Below are 18,427 nucleotides of genomic sequence, written 5' to 3'. Positions count from 1 at the left end.
TTCCTTTTTTCTTTTTTTAAAAAGTAAAACCAGTGACCTCATTTCCACTTATATAGTGGCAATGACTTTCGACAAGGTTCGGTTAAGTTGCTCAGTCGTGTCCGACTCTTTGCCACCCCATGGACTGCAGCACACCAGGCTTCCCTGTCCATCACCAACTCTTGGATCCTGCTCAGACTCACTTCCATAGAGTCAGTGATACCATCCAACCATCCCATCCTCTTCGTTCCCCTTCTCCTCCCGCCTTCCATCTCTCCCAGCATCATGAAAAGATGCTGGGAATCTCATTTCTTTTCCAGTGAGTCAGTTATTCACATCAGGTGGTCAAAGTATTGGAGTTTCAGCTTCAGCATCAGTCCCTCCAATGAATATTCGGACTGATTTCCTTTAGGATGGACTGGTTGGATCTCCTTGCAGTCCAAGGGACTCTCAAGAGTCTTCTCCAACACCACAGTTCAAAAGCATAAATTCTTTGGTGCTCAGCTTTCTTCATAGTCCAACTCTCACATCCATACATGACCACTGGAACAACTGTAGCTTTGACTAGACAGACCTTTGTTGGCAAAGAAATGTCTCTGCTTTTTAATATGCTGTCTAGGTTGGTCATAGCTTTTCTTCCAAGGAGCAAGCATCTTTTAATTCCATGGCTGCAGTCACCATTTGCAGTGATTTTGAAAAGTCTGTCACTGTTTCCACTGTTTCCCCATCTATTTGCCATGAAGTGATGGGACAAGATGCCATGATCTTAGTTTTCTGAATGTTGAGTTTTAAGCCAACTTTTTCACTCTCCTCTTTCACTTTCATTAAGAGCCTCTTTAGTTATTCTTAGCTTTCTTCCATAAAGGTGGTGTCATCTGCATATCTGAGGTTATTGATATTTCTCCTGGCAATCTTGATTCCAGCTTGTATTTCATCCCGCCTGGCATTTCCCTTGATGTACTGTGCATGTAAGTTAGATAAACAGGGTGACAATATACAGCAGCTAACAATGTTAGCTGATTATTTTGATATTTTCCTGCAGATTTCTGTGTAACATGCTTGTATTGTTACTTCTTGATTTGATTTCGGCATTATCTGTTAAGCTCCCACTATAAAAGATGAGGATTTATCTATTACTTTCTCTTTGCTCCTATCACACATCTACGTCCTTCCAATTCTCCACCTTCAATATAACTTGATTTTAATTTTGGTTGTGTCAAATATTCAGTATTTTTATTATGAGACTATATAAGCACTATACTGTACACAATTATACCATATCATAAGCTATTTTTCCTTTTCCTGCAGAACTTTTTATTTTAATTGGCAGTTAATAATTGTTTGCTTAGTGGTCTGTGTACTTGTCACTGTCACTGAATATTTGCTTGGTTTTATGTGTCTTTGTCACTGTGTTAATCCCAGTGGGCAAGCTAGTCTCCTGCCAGACAATTTCACCTGCTGTTTTGTCAGTTCCACTTTCCTGAAGGCCTCTGCTCTGCAGTCTTCTTAAATGCGGCCCCTCACACTCCTGCGATCCATGGTTGGTGTTCAGCTGCCATCCTGGGATCTGCCCCTGCCGTCATCTTGGCGGTTCTCTTCATCTCTCTAGTTTCAGATCATCTTCCCTAGCTTTATGCCTCTTCTTGGTGTAACACATCCTCCATTAGCTTTCTCAGCAAGGGTGTATAAGAGGTAAAACATGTTGAGACTTCACATGCATGAAAATGTTTTTCTCCTACCCAAGCACTTAATGATAGTTTGTCTTGATGTTTTTTTCTTTAAATGATTTTTCTTTCATGATTTTGAAGGCATTGCTCCATTATCATATGATTTCTAGTGTTGTTCGTGAGAAGTCTGAAGCCGTCTTAATTCCTCGGTCTTCTGTGTGACCCATTCTTCTCCCCTCCGCTCTATTTTCTGAGGGTCTTTCTCCCCAGTGTTCTGAGTTCAGTGTTTTGCCTTTGGGTGGGTTTATTTATACCCATTGTGTTGGGCGTTTATTGAATGTTTCAGTCTGAAAACTCATGTCCTTTAATTCTGTGCTATTCTCCTGTAGTAGTTGATGATTTTCTTCCATCTATATTATCTTTTTTCTCATTTTACAACATTTGTTCTTAGCTTGTGGATGTCCAAAGATGGTTTTACTTTCTTATCCTTTTTCTCCTGTCTTCCATCCTTAAATTATTGTTTTGTTTTCTGTGAGATTCTCTAACATTTATCTTCCAACCCTCTTACAGACATTTTTTGTAATCATGTTCTTTATTTCTAAAGAGTCTTTTTAGTCTCTCAATATTCCTTTTGAAAGATACATAGTTCTTATTTCATAGATACAATATTTCTGCTTAGAGCTCTGAAGATATTAACTATGATTAATTTTTTCCTCTGAAATTTTTATTTTCCTCTTATAGTTTTTGTTACCACTGAGTTGCTTTGTTTGTGCTTGTTTATTTGGTCTCTGTCTGTCACATTAGAGACTTTTCTTAGATCACTGTTATTCTTCACTACTTTAATATAGAATATAGTTCAGTTGCTCAGTCGTGTCTGACTCTTTGCGACCCCATGAACTGCAGCACACCAGGCCTCCCTGTCCATCACCAACTCCCAGAGTTTACCCAAACCCATGTCCATTCAGTCAGTGATGCCATCTAATCATCTCATCTTCTGTCATCCCCTTCTCTTCCTACCTTCAATGTTTCCCAGCATCAGGGTCTTTTCAAATGAGTCAGCTCTTCGCAGCCAAAGTATTGGAGTTTCAGCTTTAACATCAGTCCTTCCAATGAACATCCAGGACTGATCTCCTTTAGGATGGACTGGTTGGATCTCCTTGCAGTCCAAGGGACTCTCAAGAGTCTTCTCCAACACCACAGTTCAAAAGCATCAACTCTTCGGTGCTCAGCTTTCTTTATAGCCCAACTCTCACATCCATACATGACCACTGGAAAAAGCATAGCCTTGACTAGGTGGACCTTTGTTGACAAAGTAATGTCTCTGCTTTTTAATATGCTGTGTAGGTTGGTCATAACTTTATTTCCAAGGAGTAAGTGTCTTTTAATTTCATGGCTGCAAGTACCATCTGCAGTGATTTTGGAGCTCAGAAAAATAAAGTCAGCCACTGTTTCCCCATCTATTTGCCATGAAGTGATGGGACCAGATGCCATGATCTTTATTTTCTGAATGTTGAGCTTTAAGCCAACTTTTTCACTCTCCTCTTTCACTTTCATCAAGAGGCTCTTTAGTTCTTCTTCACTTTCTACCATAAGGGTGGTGTCATCTGCATATCTGAGGTTATTGATATTTCTCCTGGCAATCTTGATTCCAGCTTGTGCTTCCTCCAGCCCAGCATTTCTCATGACGTACTCTGCATATAAGTTAAATAAGCAGGGTGACAATATACAGTCTTGATGTATTCCTTTTCCTATTTGGAACCAGTCTGTTGTTCCATGTCCAGTTCTAACTGTTGCTTCCTGACGTTCATACAGGTTTCTCAAGAGGCAGGTCAGGTGGTCTGGTATTCCCATCTCTTTCAGAATTTCCCACAGTTTATTATGATCCACACAGTCAAAGGCTTTGGAATAGTCAATAAATCAGAAATAGATGTTTTTCTGGAGCTGTCTTGCTTTTTCGATGATCCAGCAAATGTTGGCAATTTGATCTCTGGTTCCTCTGCCTTTTCTAAAACCAGCTTGAACATCTGGAAGTTCATGGTTCACATATTGCTGAAGCCTGGCTTGAAATTTTGAGCATTACTTTGCTAGCATGTGAGATGAATGCAATTGTGCGGTAGTTTTGGAGAAGGCAATGGCACCCCACTCCAGTACTCTTGCCTGGAAAATCCCATGGACGGAGGAGCCTGGTAAGCTGTAGTCCACGAAGTCGCTAAGAGTCGGACATGACTAAGAGACTTCACTTTCACTTTTCACTTTCATGCATAGGAGAAGGAAATGGCAACCCACTCCAGTTTTCTTGCCTGGAGAATCCCAGGGACAGGGGAGCCTTGTGGGAGGCCGTCTTTCGGGTCGCACAGAGTCGGACACGACTGAAGCAATTTAGCAGCAGCAGCAGCATGCGGTAGTTTAAGTATTCTTTGGCATTGCCTTTCTTTGGGACTGGGATCTTTTCCAGTCCTGTGGCCACTGCTGAGTTTTCCAGATTTTAAGGTTAGTCCAATAAAATGCCAATTGAAAGCTCTGAGAGTGTGGGTGGGGCTTGGCAGCCATGCAGGTCACAATAATACATACCAGGCTGTTTTATTGAGTAATCTTCAGTGTAATTTTCTTTATGTCTTTCCCTCTGGGCTGGTCAGGTATCTTAAAGAAGACTCCTACAGTCTTCTACCTGAAGGCCTAGCTGGCAGAACCTGGGAGCCAAATGAGAGAAGAGATCTGCAGTTCTCAGCATCCAATATGTGTACTTTCATTGAATCCCTCTAATCTCAGTAAGGGTTTCCCTGGTAGCTCAGCTGGTAAAGAATCTGCCTGCAATGCCATGGAGACCCTGGCTTGATTCCTGGGAGGAGGGATAGGCTACCCACTCCAGTATTCATAGGCTTCCCTGGTGGCTCAGAAAGTAAAGAATCTGCCCACAATGTGGGAGACCTAGGTTCTATCCCTGGGTTGAGAAGATCCCCTGGAGGAGGGCCATGACAACTCACTCCAGTATTCTTGCCTGGACAATCCCCAGGCAAGGGACACAGGAGCCTGGTGGGCTACAGTCCATGGAGTCCCAAAAGGTCAGACACGACAGAGTGGCTAAGCACACAGCCTCAGTAAGGTCACCTGCCAACTGTGCCTGACATATCCTCTAATCCAGACATGCTTTGTTCCACTCTTTCCACAGAGTAAACATCCATTCCCTATGGAGGAGGGGGAGGAGCTAATGCCAGATGGGGAGCTGGACTGCTTGTAGCTCTCTTTTACCCCCACCTCGAGAGCTAATTCATGCCATCAATCTCTGAGACTTTGAGGGAGCTCTGAATTGTAAATCAGTCTGGTACTTCTCATTTCTGGTATGGGCTTTGGATTGGTTACTTGGATATGCTGTCATACTTTTCAACTTCTGAAATGCTGATACTGTTGTTTCCTCTGCCATCTGACCCATAATTCTGTAGGGGGCTGAGGTAGAGTCCATCAGTCACCATGTTCTGTAGTGGAACATTTTAGAATAAAACTCTTAAGTATAAATTTTTGTTTTGTGCCTCTTCCTTATCAAACTAGAATACCTGGGGCAAGTACACTCTTAACTTAGCGTTGTGTAATTTGGAGTGAATTAGGGTCAGACCAAAAAAAAATGATGGTTTTTATCTGTGTATTTCATAGTAAATTGATGTGTTTTTTTTAATAGGTTGTGGTTCCAATACCTTCATGGTTAACAAGAACCAGAGAATCTGTCACAGATGATCCTCAAAAATTCTCAACAGAATTGTCTATAATTTATAAATATTCTCCATTTAAAACTGAAGCTGAATTGATGCAGCAGTTTAATGTGATCTACGGCAAATGTGGTAAGATCATCACAACCCTGAAATTTTAATGTGGAAGTGTTTGTTTTCAGTGTCATACAAAAGACTGTAAATATGATTTCTATTTAAAATGCCATGTAGAATCTCATATGAGGCAGTTATTCATTTTATTTTTATAAATTTTGTCTTAGAGAATCCAAACAGGAATAACTCTTAAGTCACTGGCACTGGGAGAAATGTTTGTACTTGTAACAGCCTGGTGAAACCGGGTAAGGAGAGGTTGACACAGGCTATGATCATAGGGAATCACAGTCTCTGCCAGAGATAATTTCTCCCCTCATCTCTCTGTGTCAGGAGACTCTCTACTACAGCATCCAGGACTAGATGACCGCAGGGCATGTAAGAGAGTTAGCAGTTTATAAAGTAACAAGTCCAGGCTTCTGTGGCAGTCTTTCTCCAGACTTGTACCACTTTTCATATCTAGAAGCAAAAAGATTCCTGCTCTAGAGAAAGCTATTTGCATTCTGCTTTTTCTAATGTTAATGTGCAAAATTCTATTCTGTTTATATTAAAATTCTGTTTTATGTTATGTTTATAGCAAATTTCTCCTCTAACTTGTGGTAGTTTGTTTAAAAGTAATGTTTTATGTCATCCTTTTCCCTTTCTCATAGAAGAAAAATAATGGCACTTAAATATTCATTTCATTAAGATATATGGTGTACTTTAAGGATGGTTAATGTATAGTCTCTTTAGTTGCCTTATAATTGTGAAATACTGATGTATATACTACTGAAAGATATACTATTTCCTGAACACTTTTCTAAATGCCTTATAAAAATTAACTCATTTAATCCTCAAAACAACCCTTGTGTTTTAAGTGCCTCATGAGCTCTATCATCTAGATTAGGAAACTTACCTGAAGTCACTGTGATAGTAAATGGTTGGTCCAGGGTGTTGACACATGTATTTAGGCTCCCAAGTCCAAGTCCAGATTCTTAGTCACTCTGCTGTTCTCCCCTCCATTTTAGTATTACCAGAAAGAAAAGTGTAATTGGTTGTTCTTCAAATTTCTCTGACAGTGCTGTTTGTCTTTATATTATAATCAACTTTATAAACAATTTGGGTTGTTTTTGTTTACTGTGCTTTAGAGCAGGGATCAGCAAGCTAGGGCCTGCAGGTCAAATTGGCCCCATGGCTGTTTTTCTTAGTTACCATTTACTGGAACGTAGCTACATCATTTATCTGTGTATTCCCTGCAGCAGCTTTCATGCTACACTGTAGAGCTGAGTTGTGAGTAGTTGTAAGAAGCCTGCAAAGTCTGAAATATTTGTTTTTTGGCCCTTTACAGAAAAAGTTTACCAACACCTCTGTTAGTGTCTACTTCATATTTATACACATTTATACAAAGCAATACTTCATATTTATACAAATGGTAAAAATTCATCTTTGTTCTTATGTGCATTGATTTCAGTTCTGACAATGAGAGTTTTACCTATAATACAAATTTGGCTCAGGCTTCTAACAGTTTTTATAATGCAAATTATGAGAAGAATCCACACTGAAAGACATAATAAGTTGAATAGTTAAAAAGAAGCATGGTGCTATAGAAACTCAATGCTCTTTGGCAGAAAGTGGAATTTACTATAAGACATATATATTGAAACTTACCAAGGCATTTTATTTACTGAAGTACAAAAGAAAATTTAGTCTATAGCGGGCTTAATTCCCTAGGTGAGATAATAGCACCATGACTAATGCTTAGTGTAGTTAAATATTGACAAAAGTCAAACATCTATTTTTCCACTAGGTACTTTGCTGGTTGTTTATAACTTGAAGCTTCTGCTTAGTGGAGAACCTGAGTTGGATGTTAAAACTGACAGAGAAGATATACTGATGGCTGGAGCTCTTGGAGAGTGAGTATATGAGTGTTTGTCAGAACATGTGTCAACGATGCCAGTGAACTGGGGTTAGGAAACCTGCATCCTGGTTCCAGGTCGGAGGCCACTGGGCCTCAGCACTAGAGCCATTCATTTTACCCCAATTACAGATAAAGTATGTTAGGCTGGACCTCTGATTCCCAAATCTGGCTGAGCCTGTGAGACAGCTTCTTGAGAAGTACAAGATCCTGTCTTATCCCACATCTACTGAGTCAGAATCTCTGGATATCAAGCCTAAGAATCAATATTTTTCATATGTTTCAGAGGTGATTCAGAGGAATATCGCTGAATGACAGTTCAGAATGGTCCTATGAACTGCTTACTTGCAGTTTATAAGTAAATAAATGGATATTCATTTTTCTTGGCTATTGGGGATCCATAGGGAACAGAATGAGAAATTAGTAGGGGCATGGGTGAAAAAGTGTGGAGAAATATGAAATAGTGATTAAACCTAGATTTCTCTAAAGTAACTTTGTATTTCACTCTGTATTTAAAACTTATTAGCAGACAAATTGGGAGAGTAGCATTGACATGCATATACTACCAACTGTGAAATAAGTAGCTACTGGGAAGGTACTGTGTTACACAGGGAGCTGGGGTCGGTGCTTGGTATTGAGCACCAATCTTGTTGTGAAGACCTCGAGTGCTGGCATGGGAGGAAGGCTCAAGAGAGAGGAGATATAGGTAAACATATAACTGATGTACTTTGTTGTACAGCAGAAATGAATGTAACATGTACAGCAATTATAGTCCAATAATAAAAAACTTCTAATGAAAGAGGAAGAAGGAAAAAAAAGCTTATTAGCTTAAACCTTTATTCTGTTAGTGTCAGAATGCTACAGTTAGAAGGGATTTTAAAAGAATTTAATCTGGACTGATTCATTTAATGAACAATTGTGGTTCAGTAGAAATATAGTGAAAGCCAAAAATATGAACAATATATGTCATCTTAAATTTATGAGTAGCTGCATTAGGAGAAGTAAAAAGAAATGGTTGTTATTAATTTAACAATGTTTTTATTTCATCAAATATATATAACATAATTTCAAAATTTCAGTATGCAAAATATTAAGACATTTTCCATTCAATTTTTTCCATTCCAAATCTTTGAAATCCAGTGTGGTTTACATGTGTACCACATATCAGCTTGGACTAGTGCTCAATAGCCATGTATGGCCAGAAGCTACGGTATTGGACAGTGACGTTTTAGACGAAGATATGGACGGAGGAGCCTGGTAGGCTACAGTCCATGGGGTCGCTAAGAGTCGGACACGACTGAGTGACTTCACTTTCACTTTTCACTTTCATGCATTGGAGAAGGAAATGGCAACCCACTCCAGTGTTCTTGCCTGGAGAATCCCAGGGACAGAGGAGCCTAGTGGGCTGCCGTGTATGGGGTCGCACAGAGTTAGATATGACTGACGCAACTTAGCAGCAGCAGCGTTGAGACCCAAGTAAGCACATCAGCTTAGACAACTTTTTCTTTTCCCTTGGAAGTGAAATTTTGAAAGTTCTTTTCCCAGTTAGAGACTTTAACATATGATAACCCACTTTAAATTATCTTTTCTATATTTTTCTAATGTATATTTTTTTCTCATCTCATTCTAAAATGTGGAATTCTCATTTTACACAGAAATAAAGGTGGTTGTTTTGTTTTGTTTTGTTTTAAATATCCAACCTAATTACCATTCTACAAGTGTTGGGAACCCCTCTGCCAACATTAATATGCCATTATCAGAAAGGGTGCCCAGAACTGTTACTGGCACCTTCATTACTGTCTCCTCCTCTCTTGCTGGCCATGTCCTCTACTTAAGGACTGGTTCCAAAACCAATATTTCATACTACTTAACAGCTTTGAGCTCAAATTTTCAAACAGTTATCTGTCAGAATGCCTTAGCCTTTCAACACTAGCATTAGGAAATAATATATTATTTGAGGAATACTTTGACAGCTAATTCTTTGGGGAAAATTCCTACTGTTCCCAGATTGTTTAATGAAGCTAGAAGCTTCTTAAGGCATTTGTTGTGCTGTGCTTAGTTGCTCAGTCATGTCCAACTCTTTGTGACCCCATGGACTATAGCCCCACAGGCTCCTCTCTGTGTGGGGATTCTCCAGGCAAGAATACTGGAGTGGGTTGCCATAGTGTCCTCCAGAGGGGTCTTCCCAAGACCAGGGATCGAACCCAGGTCTCCCACATCACAGGCAGATTCTTTACCATCTGAGCCACCAGGGAAGCCCTCTTAAGGCATTTAGGCAGTTAATTACAAAATAAAGAAAATGGATCAGACCTAGGAAATACACAATTTCGCTTTGGAACATTGACCACCCAGCAATTTTTTATTTGATTGATTTTTCAACAAAATGTTTCACATTTCAATCACAAGAAAATTTTTCTAAAGACAAGGATGGGATTTTATGAGGAAGCATTTATTGTAAAGAGGTGACATAATTTCTGTACCAAAGATGCAGTACATTTCATGGTTTCTTTTGTAAATACCAGCTGGTGCCAAGTAGAGAGAGCAATACTACTTCCTGGGGAGGCAGTAATAATGCCAGTTTTCTCTTCTAAAAAGTTAGTGGATTCTGACAATAACTTCTAATTCCTCTTCACTAAGGGATTAGTAAAACCATTAAATCTTGAGGCTGAAAGAATGCATCTGGTCCAAGATGGATCTTTCTTTGACTCGTCTTCCATTTATGACTTCTGATCTTTGAACTTCTAATCAAGTGCAGTTTATATATCTTGGTTTTGAGAATAAGTGGTTTGTAATAAAACAACTTTTTTACTATTTCTTTCTATTCTGGCTATTGTATCCCTTTGAAGCCACAGGGCATGATTTGACATCTGTCCAAAAACAAATTTCAAGGTTTTGAACTGTCTAATTTTCACCTTTAGTCTTAGATGATGTGGTCCTGCCAATTCTGAAAATAATTTAATTTTCTACGTAGGAATAGGAAAACCAAAGCTTACAGGCTTTGTTTGGCTTCAGAGAATTGATTTTCTGGTATAATTTATTTTCTTCCAATTTTTCTTGTTGTAAAATCAAAAGTAAAACAATATTTTAAAACTTTTTAAGGAAAAGAATTTCTATATCATAATTATTCATTTATATTTGTCCATTCTAGTGTTTTTAAGGACAATTTTTCAGTTTTCTTTTTTCATTTACGATTTGCTTCTAAACATATGTATAGTCTTAATAAGCCTCATTTCATGATTTCTTGATAAGTGGCCATTGCATTGATTCATCATAAGTTACATAACAATTCCTACATTTCTGTATAGTAACATTAGTCTCAGTGTTTCACATTATTTGTGGGTAATGTTGAGATAAACATATTTGTAAACATGTATTTTTTTTATTTTTTGAATTATTTTCTTAAGACAGATTCCCAGGAAGGGAACCAGTGAGTCAAAGGATCTGAACTTTTATACAGTTCTTGCAAATATTTGGCATCACCAGTATTTTATTATTTTAAACTTAGCAATCAAAATCCTTCATCATTTTACCTTGGGCTGAGGCTCTAACAGTAGTTATCTGACCATTGTCAGGGCCTTGTTTCAAGATGACAATAGCCTCATGAAAATTTCATTAAGTGTGATGTTCAAGCACAGGGCGGTGGCTTGTGCTTTGGCAGTATCAGTCTAAAGATAAACTGCTTTCACTTAAGAAAAATTATGTGTAGGTATATAACAGTCATCTCACAATTTCAGCATGCAGATGAGGCATAAGTTTGCATTTAATGTGTGATATATTAAACTGGAGTTTGGATCTGTGATTGTGGTATGTGGAGAGTGCAAGAGAAGGGTGCAGAGGTTCCAGGGCAACATGCAGAAAGAGAGTTGTAGCTACAGAAAAAGAATAGTGTTGAATTATATCATGTTAAGCTTAGGCAGAGTTCTCGAAAGGGAAGAAGATGGTATGAAATATAGCTTCGTAACAAATCAAAATGTGGAACAAAATGGAGGGGCCGGAGAGGGCTGAGAATACTAAATGTTAAAGAAATAAAAGTGAACTAATAACAGAAAACAAGATGTCTCTTTTGGGCCTGTTTAGACAAATTTTTAAAAATTTGTTATCTATTTTTAGCTGTGCTGAGTCTTTGCTTTGTGTGGGCTTTTCCCTAGTTGAGGTGAGAGGGGGCAATGCTCTGGTTGTGTTGTGGGGGGCTTCTCTTTGCTGTGGCTTCTCGTGTTGTAGAGCACAGGCTTTAGGACCCGTGGGCTTCAGTGGCTGTGACGTGTGGTCTCGGTAGTTGCAGTTCCCAGGCTCTAGAGCACAGGCTTAATAGATGTGGTGTATGGGCGTGATTGCTCTGCAGCATGTGGGATCTTCCCGGATCAGGAATTTAACCCACATTTCCTGCATTGGCAGGTGAATTCTTTACCACTGAGCCACTAGGGACACCCCAATTTTTGTTTATTAATTTATATTCTGGTAGTTTTTGGAACTCTGAACCAAGTCCCACACCTCAAACCTTTGTAACATTTTCTCCCACCAAACTTTTTTTTTTCCTTGAAGTAGTCTATTTGTGCAGAATAGAATCAAGTAGAATCAAGTTAATCCATTTTTACCTTCTCACTGGTGGTTGTTAGTAACCTTCAATCACAGTCACACAGATTATTAAAATTAAAAGTCATTTTCTAACGTTATATATTGATGGAGGGTAGTAGGACTAAGAAAGTGCAAGATGACAGACTGGTGGAAGGTTTAAAATGAGTCAGTGCCCATCATTAACCTCATATGTGGTTAGTGTAAATTGGCACATACAAAATCTACAGCGTTGTCATTCTGCTTTGACATTCCTTACTCAGAGAGTTTATGTAGATGCCAGGTGTGGAATTGCAGTTCTGTAATTTGGATGTTTTAAATTTCATTCATAAGACATACAACCTTATTATGTGGATGTGTCAGTCGTTCAGTTGTGTCTGACTCTTTGTGACCCCATGGATTGTAACCTTCCAGGCTCCTCTGTCTACGGAAATCTCCAAACAATAATACTGGAGTGCGTTGCCATCCCCTTCTCTAGGTGATTTTCCTAACCCAGGGATAGAACCCAGGTCTCCCGCATTGCAGACAGATTATTTACCATCTGAGCCACCAGGGAAGCCCATTGTGTGGATACTGGTATGAAATTATAAGTTTATAATAAAGACTTTTCCAAATTCACTGGAATATTGAGTGGTAGCCCTGGCACAGCATCATTTTCAGGATTTCAAATAGCTCAACTGGAATTCCATCAGCTCCACTAGCTTTGTTCATAGTGATGCTTTCTAAGGCCCACTTGACTTCACATTCCAGGATGTCTGGCTCTAGGTCAGTGATCACACCATTGTGATTATCTTGGTCATGAAGATCTTTTTTGTACAGTTCTTCTGTGTATTCTTGTCCCCTCTTCTTAATATCTTCTGCTTCTGTTAGGTCCATACCATTTTTGTCCTTTATCGAGCCTATCTTTGCATGAAATGTTCCCTTGTTATGTCTAATTTTCTTGAAGAGATCTCTAGTCTTTCCCATTCTGTTGTTTTCCTCTATTTCTTTGCATTGATCGCTGAAGAAGGCTTTCTTGTCTCTCCTTGCTATTCTTTGGAACTCTGCATTCAGATGCTTATATCTTCCTTTTCTCCTTTGCTTTTTCGCTTCTCTTCTTTTCACAGCTATTTGTAAGGCCTCCTCAGATAGCCATTTTGCTTTTTTGCATTTCTTTTCCATGGGGATGGTCTTGATCCCTGTATCCTGTACAATGTCACGAACCTCCGTCCATAGTTCATCAGGCACTCTGTCTATCAGATCTAGTTCCTTAAATCTATTTCTCACTTCCACTGTATAATCATAAGGATTTTTTTTTTTTTTGTAATACCTGAATGGTCTAGTGCTTTTCCCTACTTTCTTCAATTTCAGTCTGAATTTGGCAATAAGGAGTTCATGCTCTGAGCCACAGTCAGCTCCCAGTCTTGTTTTTGCTGACTGTATAGAGCTTCTCCATCTTTGGCTGCAAAGAATATAATCAATCTGATTTCGGTGTTGACCATCTGGTGATGTCCATGTGTAGAGTTGTCTCTTGTGTTGTTGGAAGAGGGTGTTTGCTATGACCAGTGTGTTCTCTTGGCAAAACTCAATTTGCCTTTGCCCTGCTTCATTCCATATTCCAAGGCCAAATTTGCCTGTTACCCCAGGTGTTTCTTGACTTCCTACTTTTGCATTCCAGTTCCCTATAATGAAAAGGACATCTCTTTTGGGTGTTAGTTCTAAAAGGTCTTGTAGGTCTTCATAGAACTGTTCAGCTTCAGGTTCTTCAGCGTTACTGGTTGGGGCATAGACTTGGATTACTATGATATTGAACGGTTTGCCTTGGAAACAAACAGAGATCATTCTGTCATTTTTAAGATTGCATCCAACTACTGCATCTCGGACTCTTTTGTTGACCATGATGGCTACTCCACTTCTTCTAAGGGATTCCTGCCCACAGTATTAGATATAATGGTCATCTGAGTTAAATTCACCCATTCCAGTCCATTTTAGTTTGCCGATTCCTAGAATGTCGACGTTCACTCTTGCCATCTCCTGTTTGAACTCAGCAGTGGCCACAGGACTGGAAAAGGTCAGTTTTCATTACAATCCCAAAGAAGGGCAATGCCAGAGAATGCTCAAACTATCGCATAATTGCACTCATCTCACACACTAGTAAAGTAATGCTCAAAATTCTCCAAGCCAGGCTTCAGCAATACGTGAATCGTGAACTTCCAGATGTTCAAGCTGGTTTTAGAAAAAGCAGAGGAACCAGAGATCAAATTGCCAACATCTGCTGGATCATGGAAAAAGCAAGAGTTCCAGAAAAACATCTATTTCTGCTTTATTGACTATACCAAAGCCTTTGACTGTGTGGATCACAATAAACTGTGGAAAATTCTGAAAGAGATGGGAATACCAGACCACCTGACCTGCCTCTTGAGAAACCTGTATGCAGGTCAGGAAGCAACAGTTATAACTGGACATGGAACAACAGACTGGTTCCAAATAGGCAAAGGAGTACGTCAAGGCTGTATATTGTCACCCTGCTTATTTAACTTCTATGCAGAGTACATCATGAGAAACACTGGGCTGGAAAAAACACAAGCTGGAATCAAGATTGCCAGGAGAAATATCAACAACCTCAGATAAACAGATGATACCACCCTTATGGCAGAAAGTGAAGAGGAACTAAAAAACCTCTTAATGAAGGTGAAAGAGGAGAGTGAAAAAGTTGGCCTAAAGCTTAACATTCAGAAAACGAAGATCATGGCATCTGGTCCCATCACTTCATGGGAAATAGATGGGGAAACAGTGGAAACAGTGTCAGACTTTATTTTTGGGGGCTCCAAAATCACTGCAGATGGTGACTGCAGCCATGAAATTAAAAGACACTTACTTCTTGGAAGGAAAGTTATGACCAACCTAGATAGCATATTCAAAAGCAGAAACATTACTGCCAACAAAGGTCTGTCTAGTCAAGGGTATGGTTTTTCCAGTAGTCATGTATAGATGTGAGAGTTGGACTGTGAAGAAAGCTGAGCCCTGAAGAATTGATGCTTTTGAACTGTGGTCTTGGAGAAGACTCTTGAGAGTCCCTTGGACTGCAAGGAGATCCAACCAGTGCATTCTGAAGGAGATCAGCCCTGGGATTTCTTTGGAAGGACTGATGCTAAAGCTGAAATTCCAATACTTTGGCCACCTTATACGAAGAGTTGACTCATTGGAAAAGACTCTGATGCTGGGAGGGATTGGGGGCAGGAGGAGAAGGGGTCGACAGAGGATGAGATGGCTGCATGGCATCACCGACTCAATGGACATGAGTTTCAGTGAACTCTGGGAGTTGGTGATGGACAGGGAGGCCTGGCATTCTGCAATTCATGGGGTCGCAAAGAGTTGGACACAACTGAGCGACTGAACTGAACTGAACTGAACTGTATAAAGACTTTGCAGTTACATGTAAGATATGCCAGTGAATCCTGGATCTGTGTGTTCATTTTCTTTACTCTTTACTACATCTCACTCTTGCTTGTTTACATGGTGGTCCATCACCTGTTCCAGGGGCATTAATCTTTGGGGAAGAGGATGGAGTGTGTATGACGGGAAGGGCTTCAAGTAGTATACATATATTAAATTATTGAAAACAAATTGAACTTCATAAACATACAAATTGGTGTAATAGTGCTTCCTCACTTTCCACCCCAGTTCCTTTTAATCTCTCTTCTTCTATAGAAATTATTCTGCACCTTGAGTTTTAAAATATACCATCTAGTTTTCTTCTTAATAATTGTCAATTTATTAGATTTAATGCAGATATTTTTTCTTCTTTACCTTTTTTTTTGAAATAATTTAAACTTTTTGAATGGGTTACAAAGATAATACCAAGAATTCCAATGTACTTCACTACGATTCCACAAATGTGGTATTTTACCACACTTGCTTTATCTTTCAACCTCTTGCTCTTTCTCTTTTTATATGTAGTTTGGATCCTTGGGTTCTTTTTCATTCTTTCTATTTTCAGGGTCATAATCTGTTACTGTCTATATAAATTATTTGGCTAGAGTTGTTCTAAATTTGGCTTTGGCTAGTGGGAGCCTGTTCAAGCTGAATCTTATGTTCTTTTCATGTCATCATCATTTTAAAACACTTTTGTACTTGCTGGAACCACAAGATGTTCTGGGCTCATATTACTTTCCTTTTTTCCCTGATATAGCACTGCAGTCATTTCTCCAAGAGACCCTGGTTCCCTTTAGAAGATAATGCTGCACTTCATTCTAAAAGATGACTTTTAAAAATGCTGTACCTTATTTTTGAAATGGCTGTATAGTGATCAGTTACTGTATATTGGTATATAACAATTTTGTATAATATTCAGTTACTATATACTATAGTATAATGTATAATGTGGTGTTATATATCAATGCTCCCCTATTGATTAAACTTCATTTTTTCACTCTTTCAACAATGCTGATTGTTTTATTTTAGGGCACATGTACAAATACTTCTTTGGCATTCTTAGAAAAATTATTGCTGGATTAAGTAGTAGTAATTTTCAATTTAAATAGTGCTAAAGTGCTGTGTGAAAATACTTACATTTCTATACATCTAACCAATGGTCTGAATTTTCTCAGTGCCCTGATTCTCACCATGATTTGATGTAATCAATCTTTAAAAATGTTGCCAAGTAGCAAATTCTTAGAACCTAGGCAAAACTCATGAAACAAATTTTTCTTCACAGCTCACACAGAAAAACCAACTATGCTGACATCTTTGTCTCACAGTTCTAGTTTCTAGAACTGTGAGATAATGAATTTTTGTTACTTAAAAAAATTTAGCAGGTAGATTAAATATTTCTTTGCACTCCAGTTTCCTCCTAAATATTAAAAAAATTGAGTATATTTTCATGTTTTTGGACACTTAATTCCATAATTTGCTTGTGTGTTTTGCTTATATTTCTTTTATATAGTTTTTCTTGTTGATTTTTAGGAATATTTAGTGTAGTATAGCTATTAATGCTTTGGGTATTAAATATGAAGAAAACATTTTCCTCTAGTCTGACATTCTTCCCAGGTGGTACAGTGGTAAAGAATCTGCCTACCAGTACAAGAGAAGCAAGAGGCACAGGTTCAATCCCTAAGTCAGGAAGATCCCCCGGAGGAGGAAATGGCAACCCACTTAAGTACTCTTGCCTGGAGAATCACATGGACAGAGAACCTGGTGGGCTACAATCCTTGAGGTTGCAAGGAGTCAGACACTACTGAGTTGACTGAACACACACAGACTGACACTTGGCCTTTTTTAAATTGAAACATTTATTGAGATAATTACAGACTCACATGCAGTAATAAGAAGCAATACAGCGAGGCTGTGTACCCTTTCCCAGTGGTGGCATTTTGCAAAACTATAGTGTAACATCATAACAAGGATATCAACATTAATATAATGAACAAACTTTGATGCAAATTCACCAGTTCATCAGCACAAGGACGCTTGTTTTTGCTTTTTATAAACACACACCTCCTTTCCTTTTTCCCCACTTGACTTTCTTTAAAAATGTATTTATTTTTTTATTTTTGACTGTGCTGGGATTTCATTGCTGCGTGCGGGCTTTCTCCAGTGTGTCGAGCGGGGGCTGCTCTCTAGTTGCAGTGCATGGTCTTCTCATGTGGTAGCTTCTCTTGTTGCAGAGCACTGCCTCCAGGTCATGGGGTCTTCAGTAGTTGCAGAACCTGGGCTCAGTAATTGTGGCTCCTAGGCTCTAAAGCATAGGCTCAGTAACTGTGGTGTGAGGGTTTAGTTGCTCCATGGCATCCTGGATCTTCCTGGACCAGGTATCGAACCTATGTCTCCTGCATTTGTAGGCAGATTCTTTACTTCTGAGCCACCAGGGAAGCTCCCCCCTTGACTTTTAACATTGTTAGTATTTTCCTTTGTCTTACAGACATTTTTTAATTTTTGAGGTCAAATCTGTTAATACTAATACTTTCTTTTCTCTGCTTCTTTTGCATTCTGAACTCAGAAAGTCCGTCCTTAGCCAAATATGTTTTCTTATCATCATTTCTTTTAATATTTGTAATTTATTTCCATATAGCCTTTTAATCCATCTGGGATTTATTTTTGAAGTTTATATGCATGGGGAAGGATAGATTAATTTCGTGCTTTCCTAAAGGATATAGAATTTAAAAAATAATCCAGCCTTTTTTACTTATTTGAAGTGTATTGTTAATATAAACTAGATTACAACCATTCATGGATTTATTTCTGGACAGTCTGTCCCTTTTCACTGATAGAATTTTTTATTCCTGCTCCATTAGAATTTCTTAATTGCTGTAGCCCTTATAATGCATTTTGTTATTTGGTAAGACTACCCCTAAACTTCTAAAAAATTGCCTACACTTGTAGATGTTCTTTTTTATATGAATATTTAAAACAAGCTTTTCAAGTTTTATTACAAAAAAATTCTTGGGTTTTTTTACTGGTAGTCTATTGAATTCATGGATTAATTGGGGGAGAACTAGCATATTTATGTTTTGGTCCTTATTCCC

The 18,427-nt window shown here is 38.7% G+C and overlaps 1 protein-coding gene across 1 annotated transcript in view; it reads left to right on the top strand.

Moving 5' to 3' along the window:
- The window catches only part of MORC1 (MORC family CW-type zinc finger 1), a 161,156-nt gene that overhangs the window by 16,693 nt on the left and 126,036 nt on the right, over positions 1-18,427 (top strand). The window contains 2 exon segments of the mRNA XM_059887296.1: positions 5,320-5,479; positions 7,245-7,350. Coding sequence (XP_059743279.1) covers positions 5,320-5,479; positions 7,245-7,350 — 266 coding nt within the window.

The sequence above is a fragment of the Bos taurus genome, chromosome 1 (genome assembly GCF_002263795.3).
Source record: "Bos taurus isolate L1 Dominette 01449 registration number 42190680 breed Hereford chromosome 1, ARS-UCD2.0, whole genome shotgun sequence".
Lineage (NCBI taxonomy): Eukaryota > Metazoa > Chordata > Mammalia > Artiodactyla > Bovidae > Bos > Bos taurus.
This window is presented reverse-complemented; position numbering and strand designations above follow the sequence as displayed.